The 14,515-nt window shown below is 48.7% G+C and overlaps 6 protein-coding genes across 6 annotated transcripts; 2 read left to right on the forward strand and 4 right to left on the reverse strand.

Annotated features, from left to right (window-relative positions):
* Window positions 1-29: 29 nt before the first annotated feature.
* ASPGLDRAFT_59723 (uncharacterized protein) lies at window positions 30-1,015 on the reverse strand (the record flags this gene model as incomplete). The annotated part of the gene is made up of 2 exons (XM_022548390.1): window positions 30-633; window positions 693-1,015. 2 exons carry the CDS (start codon window positions 1,013-1,015, stop codon window positions 30-32), a joined length of 927 nt encoding a protein of 308 aa, XP_022398893.1.
* Window positions 1,016-4,526: 3,511 nt separating this feature from the next.
* gldB (putative glycerol dehydrogenase (GldB)) lies at window positions 4,527-5,817 on the reverse strand. Its single transcript, XM_022542336.1, has 2 exons — window positions 5,223-5,817; window positions 4,527-5,166 (listed from the first exon to the last, which is right to left on the reverse strand). The coding sequence occupies exons 1-2, from the start codon at window positions 5,628-5,630 to the stop codon at window positions 4,597-4,599; spliced, it is 978 nt and encodes a 325-aa protein (XP_022398894.1). The 5' UTR covers window positions 5,631-5,817; the 3' UTR covers window positions 4,527-4,596.
* An 878-nt stretch (window positions 5,818-6,695) lies between these two features.
* Window positions 6,696-8,099, forward strand: ASPGLDRAFT_37499 (phosphatidyl synthase; the record flags this gene model as incomplete). Its single annotated transcript, XM_022544828.1, has 1 exon — window positions 6,696-8,099. The coding sequence occupies one exon, from the start codon at window positions 6,696-6,698 to the stop codon at window positions 8,097-8,099; it is 1,404 nt and encodes a 467-aa protein (XP_022398895.1).
* A 778-nt stretch (window positions 8,100-8,877) lies between these two features.
* ASPGLDRAFT_68169 (uncharacterized protein) lies at window positions 8,878-10,946 on the reverse strand (the record flags this gene model as incomplete). The annotated part of the gene is made up of 2 exons (XM_022549233.1): window positions 8,878-10,794; window positions 10,842-10,946. 2 exons carry the CDS (start codon window positions 10,944-10,946, stop codon window positions 8,878-8,880), a joined length of 2,022 nt encoding a protein of 673 aa, XP_022398896.1.
* Window positions 10,947-11,528: 582 nt separating this feature from the next.
* Window positions 11,529-12,011, forward strand: ASPGLDRAFT_130926 (uncharacterized protein; the record flags this gene model as incomplete). The annotated part of the gene is made up of 1 exon (XM_022540997.1): window positions 11,529-12,011. A coding segment is annotated over one exon (483 nt), but the record flags the coding sequence as incomplete, so codon positions are not given.
* Window positions 12,012-12,315: 304 nt separating this feature from the next.
* ASPGLDRAFT_59727 (uncharacterized protein) lies at window positions 12,316-14,114 on the reverse strand. The gene is made up of 7 exons (XM_022548392.1): window positions 14,071-14,114; window positions 13,835-14,019; window positions 13,745-13,781; window positions 13,622-13,692; window positions 13,180-13,562; window positions 13,055-13,122; window positions 12,316-13,005 (listed from the first exon to the last, which is right to left on the reverse strand). Exons 1-7 carry the CDS (start codon window positions 14,099-14,101, stop codon window positions 12,656-12,658), a joined length of 1,125 nt encoding a protein of 374 aa, XP_022398898.1. The 5' UTR covers window positions 14,102-14,114; the 3' UTR covers window positions 12,316-12,655.
* Between the last annotated feature and the right edge of the window lie 401 nt (window positions 14,115-14,515).

Genomic DNA, 14,515 nt, shown 5'->3' on the forward strand with positions numbered 1-14,515 from the left:
GATTGTGAATATACAAAATACACAACAGGCTAGAGCTTCGTCTTGCCTCCCTCCTTGTGCGTTGCATCCCACCACGGCCAACCACGTGGCGCATCACGAGCCATGCTCCCCTTGAACTCCGGCTCCCTCCTTTGAACAAAGCTCTTAATACCTTCCTGGCTATCTTTCGACGTGAGCATCCCAAGGAAGACCTTCGAATCCAACACATGGGCCTCTTCCGCGCTAGACGGACCCCTATACATAATATCGCGCATAACCGTCGTACTCACGGTGGACGTGTGCTTTGCGATATCCGCAGCAATCTGAAGAGCCCTCTCGACCGTCTTCTCCGGTGAGGGCAATACCTCGGAGAACAGCTGGTTCAGCAGCGGATCAGAGGCTGCATAGGTCTCCCCGGTGGTCACCAAATGCAACGCACGCGAAAGCCCCACGAGTCTGGGCAGGAAATACGAGCTGCACGCCTCCATTATCAGGCCGCGCCGCGAGAAGACGAAACTGATCTTCGCATCGGCGCTTGCCACGCGGATTGTCGCTGGTAGAGTCATTGTAATCCCGAACCCGGCCGCGGGACCGTTAATCGCCATTATAATGGGTTTGTGGCAGTTATGCATTGCCAGCGCGACGCGACCTCCTCTACAAAGCATTGCTGCGTTAGCTTTACCAACCACACATACGATGGTAATGAAACATACCCATCGCGATACTCATCCATCATCTTCGAAGGATTCTCTTTTAAATCCTGCAGCATCGCACCAAATCCAATGCCGAGATCTGCTCCCACGCAAAACCCCTTTCCAGCTCCAGTAACCACGACCGCTTTGATCCGATTATCCGCTTTGAAGTACTCGTACGCGGTGACCAACTCCTCGATCATCTGTGCCGTGACGGCATTGAGTCTCTGTGGTCGGTTGAGGGTGAGGAGGACGACGCTGGTTGGAGTGGGGGCTGTTGGCGGGACATGGGAGATTGAGATATCCTGGAATGAGAGGGCGTGGTAGCTTTCTGGGAGTGCCATTTCGAGAATAAATTGAATGTGTTTCTATAGTAGGTTCTCTGTACGATAAATTGTGTAGAGTGCATCTTGTAAAGCTGAGATGTGGCTTCTATTAAATGTGGGATTCCAGGCATATGACAATCCCCAGATTTTCGGGATAATGTAATCAATGATCTGCTAGGTAGTACAGTACGGGGTAGCTGTTCTCCTTTCTCGCGCGTTCTGATATTATAATCCAATGATCGTAATTGTTAAGCACATGAGAAGATAAGCTATCTAGGTTGCCCATGTCTCCAATTCAGGGATTACCCTTGTACAATGTTCTCATCCAGTAAGCACGGGACAGACTCTTATGTTCTTCACTATCTCGTTGTCAATTCAAGTATTTCCGGACAAAGTCGTCCCTCTCATCCTGTTTGAAACGGCGCTGTACAACCTGTATAAGCGGCCTTGGCGAGGACAGTTCTAGATGCTTTGCTGTTCCGTTTTTGGTAAGGGGCCACGCGCTAATTGTAGTCGATTCCGACATTGCTCTGTTGTGCTGTATAACTTGGCTGGTGTGTGGCAATACACTACTGACTGGATTGTATTCCAATTTCACCATTCCATGACGGCTTTATATCTCCCGGCGTGCGATGTTGGGCGCAGTCATCGATAGACACTCCTTCTGAATATGGCCAGACAGTTGAGTGTAGATAACAACGAATGTATATTCTTGCTGTAAAGGCCCCTGATCCGTCGAGCTGTTCACCCAAGCAACGATCTCCCCGATCTCTTGCATGACGATTTTATCGAAACGGGGCATCCTCTTACGTTGATTGGTGTGTTGGTCCTATTTCCGTAATGGCACAGTGTCAGCTATTCATGGATACAACTGAGACATATTCGTTTTCGATGGTATACGCTGGGTCGTCGATAAGACCGATTCTGTTGTCATTAATAACACCTGCATTGTTTCTTGACTCCGAAATATCCAATCGCTCTTTCAACCAGTCTTATTTGGTAGGCTACCTCCGTCGTTCACGGCTTTACCTTGTGATTTCGCTGTTGCAGCAAATTCTGTAGTTTGAGGATATGCGAAGGTCTTCACAACACCAGCTTCGACCGATAGCCAGTGAGCCTTTTCTTTTGCGGGCAAGTGTTCACTGATAAATGGTCTTGACCCTACTTACTGGGCAAGTTCTCCGTGTGATTCTGGGGGTCGTATTGTATACATTTTGTGTTTTTGCTAACCTTTTTCTCTTGATTGTTGCGACATCTTCGATAGCTTTTGTAGGTAATCTACCATTAATGCTTGGAAAGTTCTCGAATTGTCGTAAAATCCAGTAGGTCTCCGGCTTTCAATTGCAGACTTGTGGCACGTTATGATCGTTTTTTTCAGCACACGATGCTGACAAGTGAGAAGCGCGAAAACCCGAAGATATCAAAGCTGTCACTGATATGCGCTTGATACATGATGTGGGATGTGGTTGTGCTAGCTGATGCCTGTCTACAGGTTGCATTGAGTTGATAAAAAAAAAAAAATACGAGGAAGTCAAAAAGTGAAGCGAATGCAGTGACATTTGCCCTAGTTCACTTTAACTACTGTCAACCGAAGACCATGACCATGTGACTGGGTACAACTTCCTGGAAGTAGTGAGGATATTCGACCTGTTGCCATGCCATCGATCTAGAAGGAATCCTTGTCATTTTCTGGTATATATCGCGAACAGGAAGATGCTTGAAAGCACAGCTTCATGGATGAATAGCTGCGCAGTGGTATCGAAAATACCTAGGGTTTTAGTACAGCACCGAAATACAGGTTTCGGGAAGAAGATGGCATAAAAACGATGGAACACGTCGTCTGATTTGACGGTACAGTGGTTTATGACAGGAATCAGATCCATGTCTGCCGCGGTAAGTCTAATGTGTTTGACAGCTTGTGACAGGCATTCAAATTCTAGTTTAGTTAGTTCGTTTAGAATGGATCTTATTGCTATTGACCACCACCTCCAACTACTATTACCTCTGCTGTGACACTCAAAGACGACTAAGCTTATCAGCAGCAAAATATCACTATCTATGATAACACCTACCAGAAATCGAAACTCGGTGACATCCATCCGCGCCAAACACGTGAAACCAAGGACCTCTCACAAATACACATGTATTCTGCATAGTTAGCGACATGCATTCGTTATGTAATATGATAGGCGACGTACCCGACATCAAACCACCCACCCAACCAACCACATCAATCTTCAACGACCATCACCCAATCAATTCCAAAAAAACGCATGTAACCCGAAGGTCCAAGCACCTAATACATACATCCAAGGATAGTGATCATCATAGGCCGATGGAGTAAGCCGAAAGTGAACTACTGCACGTATGTCGGAAGAACCCCGTCGGGGAGATGGAACCGTTGAGGGATATACGGGGCCGTATGGACGGAGGACTGCGCGGGTAATCGATGTGCACTACTACTGTGTTGGATGTTATGCATGGCTATGTTCTAACTTGTATGTGTGTGGGTGTATTCTGTAACTAGTTACGTTGTACGTATTCTGTGACTAGGTCTAGGAGGATGCACCCTGTACGACCTTATGTACAGTCTAGTGTATATGGGATTGATAAGGATGATCTGGGGAAATGAAAACGTGCGTTCATCTTATCAACTCCGTACGGAGTATTCTCCATACTCCGTACTCTACATTACAAATTATTTAGAGTATGGAGTACATGTGTTCAAAGAGAATATCCCTCAATACTAGCTTCACAATGAGCTTGAAATACATGAAATACTGTATACATCCGTAATAGATATGGAGTAGATTTACTTCTGTAGTCATATTCCGTAGTCGAACCATGACATGTAAAATGCCGCATCGGTCCGCATTGAATGCGACATCTGCCTAAGTAGAAAAATCAGCATATTTAGTCTGATTTAGTTATGATTACCGTTGTTTGTTGAATATCGCAATTGACTTTGTCGGCATTTTCCATTGAACTCTACTCCATACAGTGTTCCGCAGAAAAAAATAAAAAAAAAAAAAAAAAAAAAAAAAAAGCGCATAAAATATTCTCCTTACAACTTTACTCCGTACATAATCAACACAAATAACATACATAATTATGCCAGCATTAATACCCACTCCAACGCTCTCATACATTACCCCTTTCGGCCGCCCGGTGTTTGACCTTAGGGCTTTCCCGGGTCAATTCCGGTTTCTCCCGATTAGTTTCGTCTTGCTTCCTGTTTCGGACTAGTGCGGGGCCCTAGTTGCATTACGTCATTGACTCGTGCTGGCCAATGAGAAGGATATTATTATTGGCACTTGTAATCTAATGGGAGAGATCGGAGTTTGTACGGAGTTTTGTTTGTTGTACAGGTCAGGTACGGTGTTACTTGTAAGATGGACATACGAGTACGGAGTACATGTACAATAGGGTACAGGGAGGATTGTCCTCCGATGTATTGGTCGGATTTGGAACTTACGTCTTTCTACAAATGTATAGTACGAGTGATTGTAGATTTACAAGTGAATATGAAGAGCCCTCTAGGTAGTATTTATGCTCGAGTCAATCGAGACTATTCATCAGTACGTACATCATGATATCATCTAAGCAGAGAGCTGCTTAGCAGTCTCCTCAGGCCACACATCGTAACCGAAGGTGTCCTTCATGTTGACGAAACGGAAGTGACGGCCCTTGGCAACAGCGTTGACAGCCTCGTAGTCCTCATCCGACAAGTTGATGCTCTTGAAGTTGGACTCCATACGGGCCGGGTTACCACTCTTGGGCAGCACAACGTAGCCACGACGCAGACCCCATGCGATGAGGACCTGAGCAAGAGTGTTGCCGCCCTTCTGAGCAATGTCGTTGAGGGTCTTGTTCTCGCTGACACGCTCGCCAGTGGTGGGGACCTGGTTCTGCGAGCCAAGGGGCGAGTAAGCGGCGGGCAGGACGTCGTGCTTGAAGCAGTACTGCACCAGCTCTTCGTTGGGGAGGAAGGGGTGGATCTCGATCTGGTTGATAGTGGGCTTGACCTTGGCGAACTTGAAGAGCTTTTCGAAGTCGGAGATGTTCCAGTTCGAGACACCAATGGCGCGGGCCTTGCCGTCTTCGTAGATCTTCTCCATTGCGCGCCAGGTGGGCTCGGGGTTGTCGGTCAGGTCGTGGAGGATGACGTACTGATCTAGTTAGCCATAGCTCAAGTTGCTAGCTGAGAAAGCTAAAATAAGCTTACCTTGCCATCAGCGCCAATCTTGGGCTGCTCCTGGGTCTCCTTCTCGGCAGCAATGGGCCAGTGAATGAGGAAGAGGTCAATGTAGTCGAGTTGCAGACGCTTCAGCGAGTTCTCGACGGACCAGATGACATCCTCGTAGCGGTGCAGGTGGTTCCAGACCTTGGTGCACACAAAGATGTCCTCACGCTTGACCGACGAGTTCTCCTTGAGGAAGTCGCGGATGGCCTCACCAATCTCCTCCTCGTTCTGGTAGAACCAGGCACAGTCGAGGTGTCTGTAACCAGTGCGAAGGGCGTGGAGAGTGGCATTGTAGGACTCACCCTTGGAGCCCTCACTGGCGAAGGTACCGAAACCGACACCGGGAATGGTGACGCCGTTGTTGAGCTTGAAGGTCTGTCCGGAAGACATGATGGATGGTAGTTGAATATGAAGATGTGGATGAAGATGGGATGGAAGAGAAGAAGAAAAAGAAGAAAAGGGAAGAAGAGCAGAAGTTTGAAAGAAATAACTAGTGGAGAAGGGGGTCTGGTGATGTTTGTCTAAAGCAGCACCCCGCACCAGTCCTACGGAGTACTACTACGTCTATTGGTCTGGTTCAGAACTTTGCTTTTGATTGTCCTACGGTGAGCCCAATTGAGGTGTTCCTGCTTATTATAGCCATGAATGCTCTCTTAAAGAACTTATAATTGAAGCTTTGATATAGCTAGATAGTATACTCCATATAGACAGCTTGACAGCTACCCCTCCATGTATTCACTTGTACCGTAATGGTATGATGTATGGTAACATGGCATCACCACCGGTATTACAGCTCCACTCAATGTCGCCATGACATCATGTCTGCAGCGTTGGCGCCAAATGGAGCGAGCGTTGGATCCACTCAACCGCCCCCTCGATCGTCATTGGCTCCACCGATCTTAGGATGTCTGTCCTCCCGTCCAATCATAGACGGTCAATTGGACCCACTTGAGACATTCCCGTCCACTCAGTGAGCCCCTTGGCTTCAGAATTATGGGACTTTGACCAATAAAATAGCTCAATTGGCTGTCAGTGTATGGTAATAACAAGACATTGAATTACCAGGCTCTAGCGAGTAAAAAATGACGATACGAAAACCCGACGATGATGAGATGGCGGGGCGGGGCCTTCCTATTGTGGACTAGATCGGTATGGTACGGATACATCCCAATACACCAAATTGAGGGCTCGAAAATGAGAGGATAAATATCTCTCGTCGCCGTGTTTTGTCTTTCTTTTCTCTCTTCTCTTCTTCTCTGTCTTCATCTTCTCTCTTGTCTCTATCCTGTCTTTTATATCTTCTTGTCTGGTTCACTTCTCGGGAAACCGGATCCAGCAAGTGTCGTTGAAGTGATATCATCTACTACTTCAACCCCTCCTTATCTTCTTCAACCACTCCTCGTCCTCTCCTTTACTATTCAATTCCTCATTCTGAACACCATCTGAATAGCAATCATGTCTGACATTCCTCCTGAAGCTGTTCCTTCTCCCCGGGACCACCGTGGAAGTGGTTCTCTTCCCATCCCCAATGACTCTGGCAACACTGTTGAGATTCCTGCCACCCGCAGCTCTATCAGCGATGCTGCTCAGTACATGCACAACTTGAGCTTCACTCCCTCCAGCCGGGACCGTCGGGGTTCTCGTAACTCCTTCGGTACCTCTCTGCCCATCCCGAGATCCCCCCGTGTCTCCCGTCTGTCCTCCGTTGTGACCGCTGGAGAGCCCACGGTCTCTCGGGACATTCTGGCCTCGCAGGTGCAGGACATGTCCAAGGAGAAGGTGGAGGCTGCTAAGAACATGGCTTTCGCTTTCGACATTGATGGTGTCTTGGCCCACGGTAACGACCCCATTCCCGAGGCCAGGGAAGCCCTGAAGATGCTCAATGGCGACAACGAGCTGGGCATCAAGATCCCCTACATTCTTTTGACCAACGGTGGTGGTAAGACCGAAGAGGCTCGTTGCGAGCAGCTTTCGCAGATCCTCGAGGTCCCCGTCTCGACCGACCAGTTCATCCAGTCCCACACCCCAATGCAGGCATTGGCGGAATACTACGACACCGTCCTGGTCATTGGTGGTGACGGCCAGAACATCCGTCCCGCTGCCGAGAACTACGGTTTCAAGAACGTCATCCACCCCAAGGATATCCAGGCTTGGGATCCCACCGTCTGCCCCTGGAGTCACATCACCGAGGAGGAGCGTGCCATCGCCAAGCCCCGCGACTTCTCCAAGCTCAAGTTCGACGCCATCTTGGTCTTCAACGACTCCCGTGACTACCAGCTCGACTTCCAGCTCATCATCGACTTGCTGCTTGCCGAGGACGGTCTGCTGCTGACCCGTGCCAAGGACCCTGTTTCCTCGCGCATTCCCCTCTACTTCTCCCAGGGTGATATGGTCTTCCCCACCGACCACAAGGGTCCCACCCGTCTGACTCTGGGTGCCTTCCGTATCGCCCTGGAAGCTCAGTACAAATCTCTCACCGGTATCGAGTTGGAGCGTGTCGTCTACGGAAAGCCCGAAACGGCCACCTACACCTACGCCGATGAGGTCCTCAAGTCCTGGATGGAGCAGATCCACAACGAGAACAAGCTCCCCAAGAACATCTACATGATTGGTGACAACCCGGCCTCCGACATCATCGGTGGTAACATGTACGGCTGGAACACCTGCTTGGTCCGCACTGGTGTCTTCCAGGGTGGTGACAACGACCCCAACAACCCGGCCAACTTCGGTGTCTTCCCCCACGTTCTGGAGGCCGTCAAGGCTGCCGTCCGTAAGGAACTTGGCCAGGACTTCAAGTTCAAGTGGAACCCCAAGGTCAACCCCGTTCTTCACGGCGACGGTGGCTCTGCGGTGGAGTAAACGGGCAAAAAGTTTTACGATTTATGGCACAAAAAAAATCGAAAAACCACTTCTTTCTGTTTTTTATGGCGTTGGGTTTTTTTTTTGTTTCTCCCATTTCAAATGCTAGACAGGTTTCTTTTGCATCCAAAGGGTTTGTGGACTACGATATCCGATGTTCTGTCGCAGATCTCTGTGATCTGAACGATCAGACGCATGTTTCTTTTTCATGGTTTATGTCTCTTTTCTTGTGTAGTAGACTGGGTCTATGGACAGATTTGTTTTCCTTCAGCTGGCTTAGAAGAATCAACATCAATTAGACTGCATTGGCTTCAATATTGCATTTCCTACATTTCCGCTTTGAGTCGTGACGCCATGGTGATCCGTCCCATGTTACGTAGCATCGAATAAACTACCGAGATACCTCCAATTGCCTGACATTCTGCAGATTCTTCGGGGTATATCCGTATTACCATACTTTACCAGGCCACAAGTGATCCCGACCGAAAGTCGGAATACTCACCCTATCTCTCCCGAGTCTCGGCAGGAAGGGACACCCCGATCGGGAAATTGCAAACTGTCCCTCCGCCGTCGGGGCATTGTCCCCCGTCCGTCACCGTCACCGTCACGGAACTACGGAGGATATCCGGAGGTGGCCCGAGTGGTATGTCGATAGCGATCTTGAGATACAGTATGAGGCATTTGAGATGTCATTCCGTACTACGTGCTCTGTACAGAGTACCAGGGTACTCCGTGCACGATACCCGGGATAGTAAGTAACGCGGTGGTGCATGCTATGCTACCCCAAATAAGTCCTCCACCACTCCTCCTTCCTCCGCAAAGATTCATAGATAGCCTCCTTGCCAACCCATCCATGGCCCTCGCCGGGGAACTCCACTACCTCCGCTACATTCCCGCACTCGTGCATCGCGGCCGCCATCATGCGCGCCTGCGCGACGGGGACAACGACATCCTCCGTCCCCTGTAACAAGAGCAGCGGTGCTTTGATGTCCTTTGCGAAATGGCACGGACTGCGCTTCGTCAGTTCCGCTTCCCGCTCTTCTGTTCCCCGCGTCAGGGAGAGAAGCAGTCGATCAACATCCTGAGACTCGAATTTGTACGAATCAGCCTGTAAAGCGCGCACGTCACTGATCCCGTAATTGCTTATCCCTGCCGCCCATGTGTCCGGGTACATGTGTAAAGCGCGCAGGGTGAGATACCCGCCCGCGCTGCCGCCGTAGATCCCCACGCGGGATTTATCAATCATCTGGTTTTGGACGAGGTAGTCGACGACGCTGACGGTGTCGGCGACGTCGGCTAGGCCCCAGTATCCCGAGAAGCGTTCGCGGTATTCGCGGCCGAAACCTGTGGAGCCGGTGTAGTTTACTGCGGCGACGGCGAAGCCGCGGGTGGTGTAGTATTGGGTTTCGAGGTCGAGGGCGGGGGTGGCGTTGCTGTTTGGGCCGCCGTGGACGTAGACTAGGCACGGAGGGGGTGTGTTGTCGCTGTGGAAACGGGGGTTGCGAGGGGGAAAGTAGAAGAAGTGCACAGGGCCGTTGCGGAGGGGGCCGTGGTTCTGGGGTGCGGTGTATGAGGTTGCGTGTGAGATGTATTCGGGTGGTAAGGTGAATGCGAATGCTGTGGACTTGAGAACGGTTTGTTGGACTTGTGGTTTTGCATCAGTATCGGGTGTGAGTGAGACTAGTGCCAGCTCTGGAGGGGAGTCCGCTGATGAACCGATGATTGCAAATGAGGTTGGTGAGACGCGGTAGATCCCGTCAATGTCCAGGTATGGGAGATCCAGATCTTGAAATGCTGCTGTTGCTGTGTTGATGAGGATGACCTTGCTAGTAGCATCGGTTATGGCGGCTGCTACTATCGTCGATTCGTCGAGCGATGTATACGTCGAACTTCCGAGGTCCCATTCCGCAATGGCCATTTCTGCATCCTCGAGACCCTTGAGCACCAGCGGCCGGACTTGACAATCCTCGTCATCTGGACGGATAGAGTACAGCTGCCAGAAACCAGTCCTGTCACTAGCAAACCATAGTGCTCCATCCAAGTCCCATTTCGGCTGCGCAATGCTCTCACCCATAGCTTTACCTGCTATCTTCCTCACATTCATCAACCCTTGGCTGCCATCCCAATCAGCCAAGTATAGAACAGTTCCCGTCCATGGCATATCAGGATGCGACCACTGAATCCAGGAGACATATCGTCCCGACGGATCGAACTTGGGATGTGCGTAGAAATCGTCCCCTGCAGCAATCACCTTCTCCTCCCCCGTGTCGGTGTTAAGAGCTACCAGGACATTATGAACATCATACGCCTGTGTTTCCGGCGTAGCATTGCGCTGGTCCTCACGAATCGCAAGCACCCACTGAAACTCGGTAGGATGGTGACAGAAATCCGCAAACCGGATGTCCTGGTCCGCGGCGTGGACGAGCGTCGCCCCGCTACGCGAATCATTACCAGCGCCAACCACTGCCGGATCCAACTGGTACACATGACAAGACTTTTCATCTGAAAATGTAATCTTCCCATCAGGCCTGATTGCCATCGAACCGCCACCGAGATCATGCACTTTAGCTTGTGCACTTAGGCCCGACTCTTCCGGGAGGATATTGCGGTTTTGGCCGTTGGAATGTTCGATGATTGTATATCGGCCATCTTCGGTTGGAAGGCACTCGATTGAGTAGATGGCGCCGGTTGACTCCTGTTTGTGTTAGTCTGGTTGTTGGTCAGATGTGTAGGACTACTGACATTGACGACTACTTCGTGGAGAGAGATACGGTTGTGTGCTAATTGCTCTGCGGTCAATGGGCTGGTCCAGTGGCCGTAGGTAACTTTGGTAGAGGGAATTCCCATGATTGTGGTTTGTGTTTTTGTTTTGAAGAGCTGACATCAAAAAGGACGAAGAAGGATGAAGTGAGTCACTGCACTTTCGTATGATTAGTAATCACATGGTCGAATGTACCTGCCCTACATATTCGAACGTAGCCACCATGATTATCCCATCTAAAAAAGTGTAAATATACCTTGTCAATTCAAATACTGGTACATGCGACCATAGGGTGTGGAAAACAGGGCTTCCCGTCCGTTCAGCCGCACTTAAGCCAAATGTTAAGCTCGGTCAACCATTATTTTTTCCCTTGTCTCGTTGCCACTAAGGGTGATGGCCGGGTGAGCTCTAGTTGGGTGCAGGTGGTTGAGGTGATGTCTTCAGAGTCAAGGGTGAGTGTTGGGGGTGATCAGTGGATGACTATATTTTAGCTTTTGCCATCTTCACCCCTGGGACTCCCCTACAATGCCACTGTACACACTGCATATTCCCCTCAATACTATCCAGATAAATAGCATCTTACCATCTGGCCCTCCAAAAGTACAAGTAGTCAAGTTCTTCCCTCCTGCCAGCGCAGTCATAATCCTCACCTTCAGAACCCCATCCACATCTACAACAACCGCACGCGTGATACTGCCATCGCCATGTTTTCGGGGACCGTCTTTCTCGGACCTCTTCTGGCGCCCTTTATCGGAGGATTCATCAATACCTCGTATTTGGGCTGGTGTTGGACTGCTTACTTGCCTGCCATCATGGGCTACTTTGCTTTCGCAATGAATGTTCTGTTCCTAAAGGAGTCGTATCCACCGGTGGTGTTAGTCGACAAGGCGTCAGAGCTGCGCGGTCGCACGAAGAACTGGGGTATATACGCAAAGCAAGAGGAGATCGAAGTCGAATTGCGGGAATTGTTGGTCAACAACTTCTCGCGCCCCCTGCGGCTACTGCTTACCGAGCCCTTGATCCTCGCAGTGACAGTGTACTTGAGTTTCATCTACGGACTACTCTATTGCTTTTTGACAGCATATACCCTCGTCTTCCAAGGCGTCTACGGCATGTCTCCTAGCGTCGGTGGGCTGGCTGCCTTTATTTGACATGGTCGTGGGATTGCTCACTCACACCAAAAGCTTAAGCTTGATCAAATCCGAGATGGTCTCTTTCTGGGTAAATATTCTCAATATTCATCATAGCAGACCGGGATTGTACATTCAACCTCTTGCACATAGACTTGCGGCGCTCATGTCCATTAAGAAATGCCGTCACCCACTCACACCAAAACTTTGTGTCATGGCGCTGTCTTGGGCATGGATATGATGTATATGGTTTCCGCGCGACTGGGCTTTGTCTTGGAATTCCCAGTGACACAGTGTCACGGGCTCGGTCTAGTAGATAATGACGAATGATATTTCTATCTAATCTAGGTAGCCATCCAACGAAAATATCGAATCTGGAGAGGAAAGAAAAGAAGAAAGGAAACTGCCTGGCAAGACAAAGGAAAGCTATCTACCCATCGTGCGATCATGTGCTGAAGGGCTAGGGCTCTCTGTTTGCTCATATTGCTCCGTTGGCAGCGTTTGCCAGTGTTTGCCGGTCGTCGGCCGTCAAGACTGTCACACACAGGCACTTGTAATTGCTTGCCCTCATCCCGTTCGGGAATTATTTACCCTGTAACAAATAAAGCGGACTTTGGTCATGATTGTGGTAAATGAGCATCAGGCCCAAATCCACCTCACACTCATCATAAACCCCTCTCCTCTCCAGTCTCAATATCCCTCAATCGAATAAACCCATCGGACTCCCTCTTCAACTGCTTAGACTTTGTGCCGATATCAACTGAATATGATACTGTCTTTGAAATCTGACCCTTCTCCTTATCACCTGTCCCTGATCTGGCAAAAGCAGACGCAGCAGCAGCCCTGCTTGAAGTCCCCGTTGCAGTTGGGTATGGGTAGGCAGCTGAGGAGTTGTGGGTTGTATCTGTGCCAGGGAGGATGTGGGCAAAGAGGGCGCGGCTTGTGGGGAGGCAGACACAGATGATGGCGATTTGGCATTCAATTGCAGACCAGTGGATTAGGGGTTCTAATTGGTCTGTTGTTTTTGTTAGCTGGTTTCATGCATGGAGAGGGAAGATACACACAGGTTGGGTTTATGTCGGGGATGTTTTGGGCTAAAATTACCACTCGGACGATTCCGATAGCCGTTAATCTTCAGATGAACATCAGCATAGGTTTAACACAAGGATTGGATGAACAGAAAACATACACCAGTCCTGCTGCAAACATAACAGCAACCCCAACCTTCTTCTGCACTGATAAATTCAACTTCAACACTTCATAAATTGGCATGATTACCATAACCATATCCACCGCAATATTCACGAATCCATTTGCAAACGTTGATGCAATAAAATCAATACACGTTCCTTGTTCCTCCATTGCCCATCCTGTCCATGCAAGGTGCACTGGTGTGCAGTGGAAACTGTCAGTTAGTATCCAGGTGATTGCAATTGCAGAGTTGATGGCTATTATGATGTAGCTTGTGTAGCGGAAGATGGGCGATTGAAAGATGCGGAGGAGGAAGAGGCAGACAGAGATTTTGGCAAGAGAGATCAGGGCTTTGTAGACAAGGATGAAGGCAAAGAAGTTCTATTGCATTAGGCTAGGTTAGAGTGTGAGATAAAACAGAAGGTGAGAGAGGGACAGACCTTATATGCCATGGTAATGTTGCTCTGTGGGCGTATATCCCATATGTTCATTCCAAAGCCATAATGCACCACTTCTTTCGTTAGCACCTAGTTTTAGATTTATCATACTAGTCGTTTACTTACTTGAGGTGTTCAGCACAAACGAAGCAATTGCCAATCCCTGAACAGGTCAGCATAAGACACAATCCTGTACACTAGAAAAGGTATCCTCACATATGCAATAATGATAGTATAATCATCTGGCCCCCATCCACCACCAAGCTGCAAAAACTTTGCAGTCATCCGGATCGCAAACAAAATTGTTGCCAATATAAATGGAATAATTGTTGCGGGGTCTGCTTCAGGGTATTTCTGAGGAATTGGGAGATCACATTGCCTGGAGATGATATATTTGGCCGCTAAACATGTTCAGATTAAGTCGATTTGTCTGGGAAAATGAGGATATGTACTCAATGCTTCTTTCATGGAACAATTGGCCATAGTGCAACTGAATAGATCAGTCTCATATGTGGTATCAGCACAGAGACATGTTGTGTCAGTTGTTGAGCAGGATGTTGTATTAGTGAGTTGTTGTTCACAATTGACCTATTTGCTGTTAGAAGGTGCCGCAGTGTGCAATACAGAAAGAGAGGTTCCAGAGCATACAGCACATTGAGGAATGGTTTCTAATGCAGATGCAATCATTGGCATCATCAGACATGCCAGAGAGAAGAGAACCATACAATGCCAGTACAGATGCATTCTGGGCTACCACCAATACAAAACCACAATAATCTCAGAATGTTGAAAGAAAAGAAACAAAAAAAAAAAAAATAAATAAATAAAAAAAAAAATAAAACAAAAGAAAACCAAAAAAAAAAAAAAAACAAAAAAAAAAAAAAAATTAAAACGGGA

Source organism: Aspergillus glaucus, assembly GCF_001890805.1.
Source record: "Aspergillus glaucus CBS 516.65 unplaced genomic scaffold ASPGLscaffold_16, whole genome shotgun sequence".
Taxonomy (NCBI): Eukaryota; Fungi; Ascomycota; class Eurotiomycetes; order Eurotiales; family Aspergillaceae; genus Aspergillus; species Aspergillus glaucus.

Bases quoted from the DNA above. Each gene is read 5' to 3' on its own strand.
- gldB (XM_022542336.1), bottom strand. From the start codon at position 5,630: ATGTCTTCCGGACAGACCTTCAAGCTCAACAACGGCGTCACCATTCCC. The intron at 5,167-5,222 runs GTAAGCTTATTT...TAACTAGATCAG, and splicing joins AGATTGGCGCTGATGGCAAG to TACGTCATCCTCCACGACCT.
- ASPGLDRAFT_59727 (XM_022548392.1), bottom strand. From the start codon at position 14,101: ATGGCCAATTGTTCCATGAAAGAAGCATTGA. The intron at 13,782-13,834 runs GTGAGGATACCT...TGACCTGTTCAG, and splicing joins ATACTATCATTATTGCATAT to GGATTGGCAATTGCTTCGTT. The intron at 13,006-13,054 runs GTGTGTATCTTC...CAAAAACAACAG, and splicing joins CCCCGACATAAACCCAACCT to ACCAATTAGAACCCCTAATC.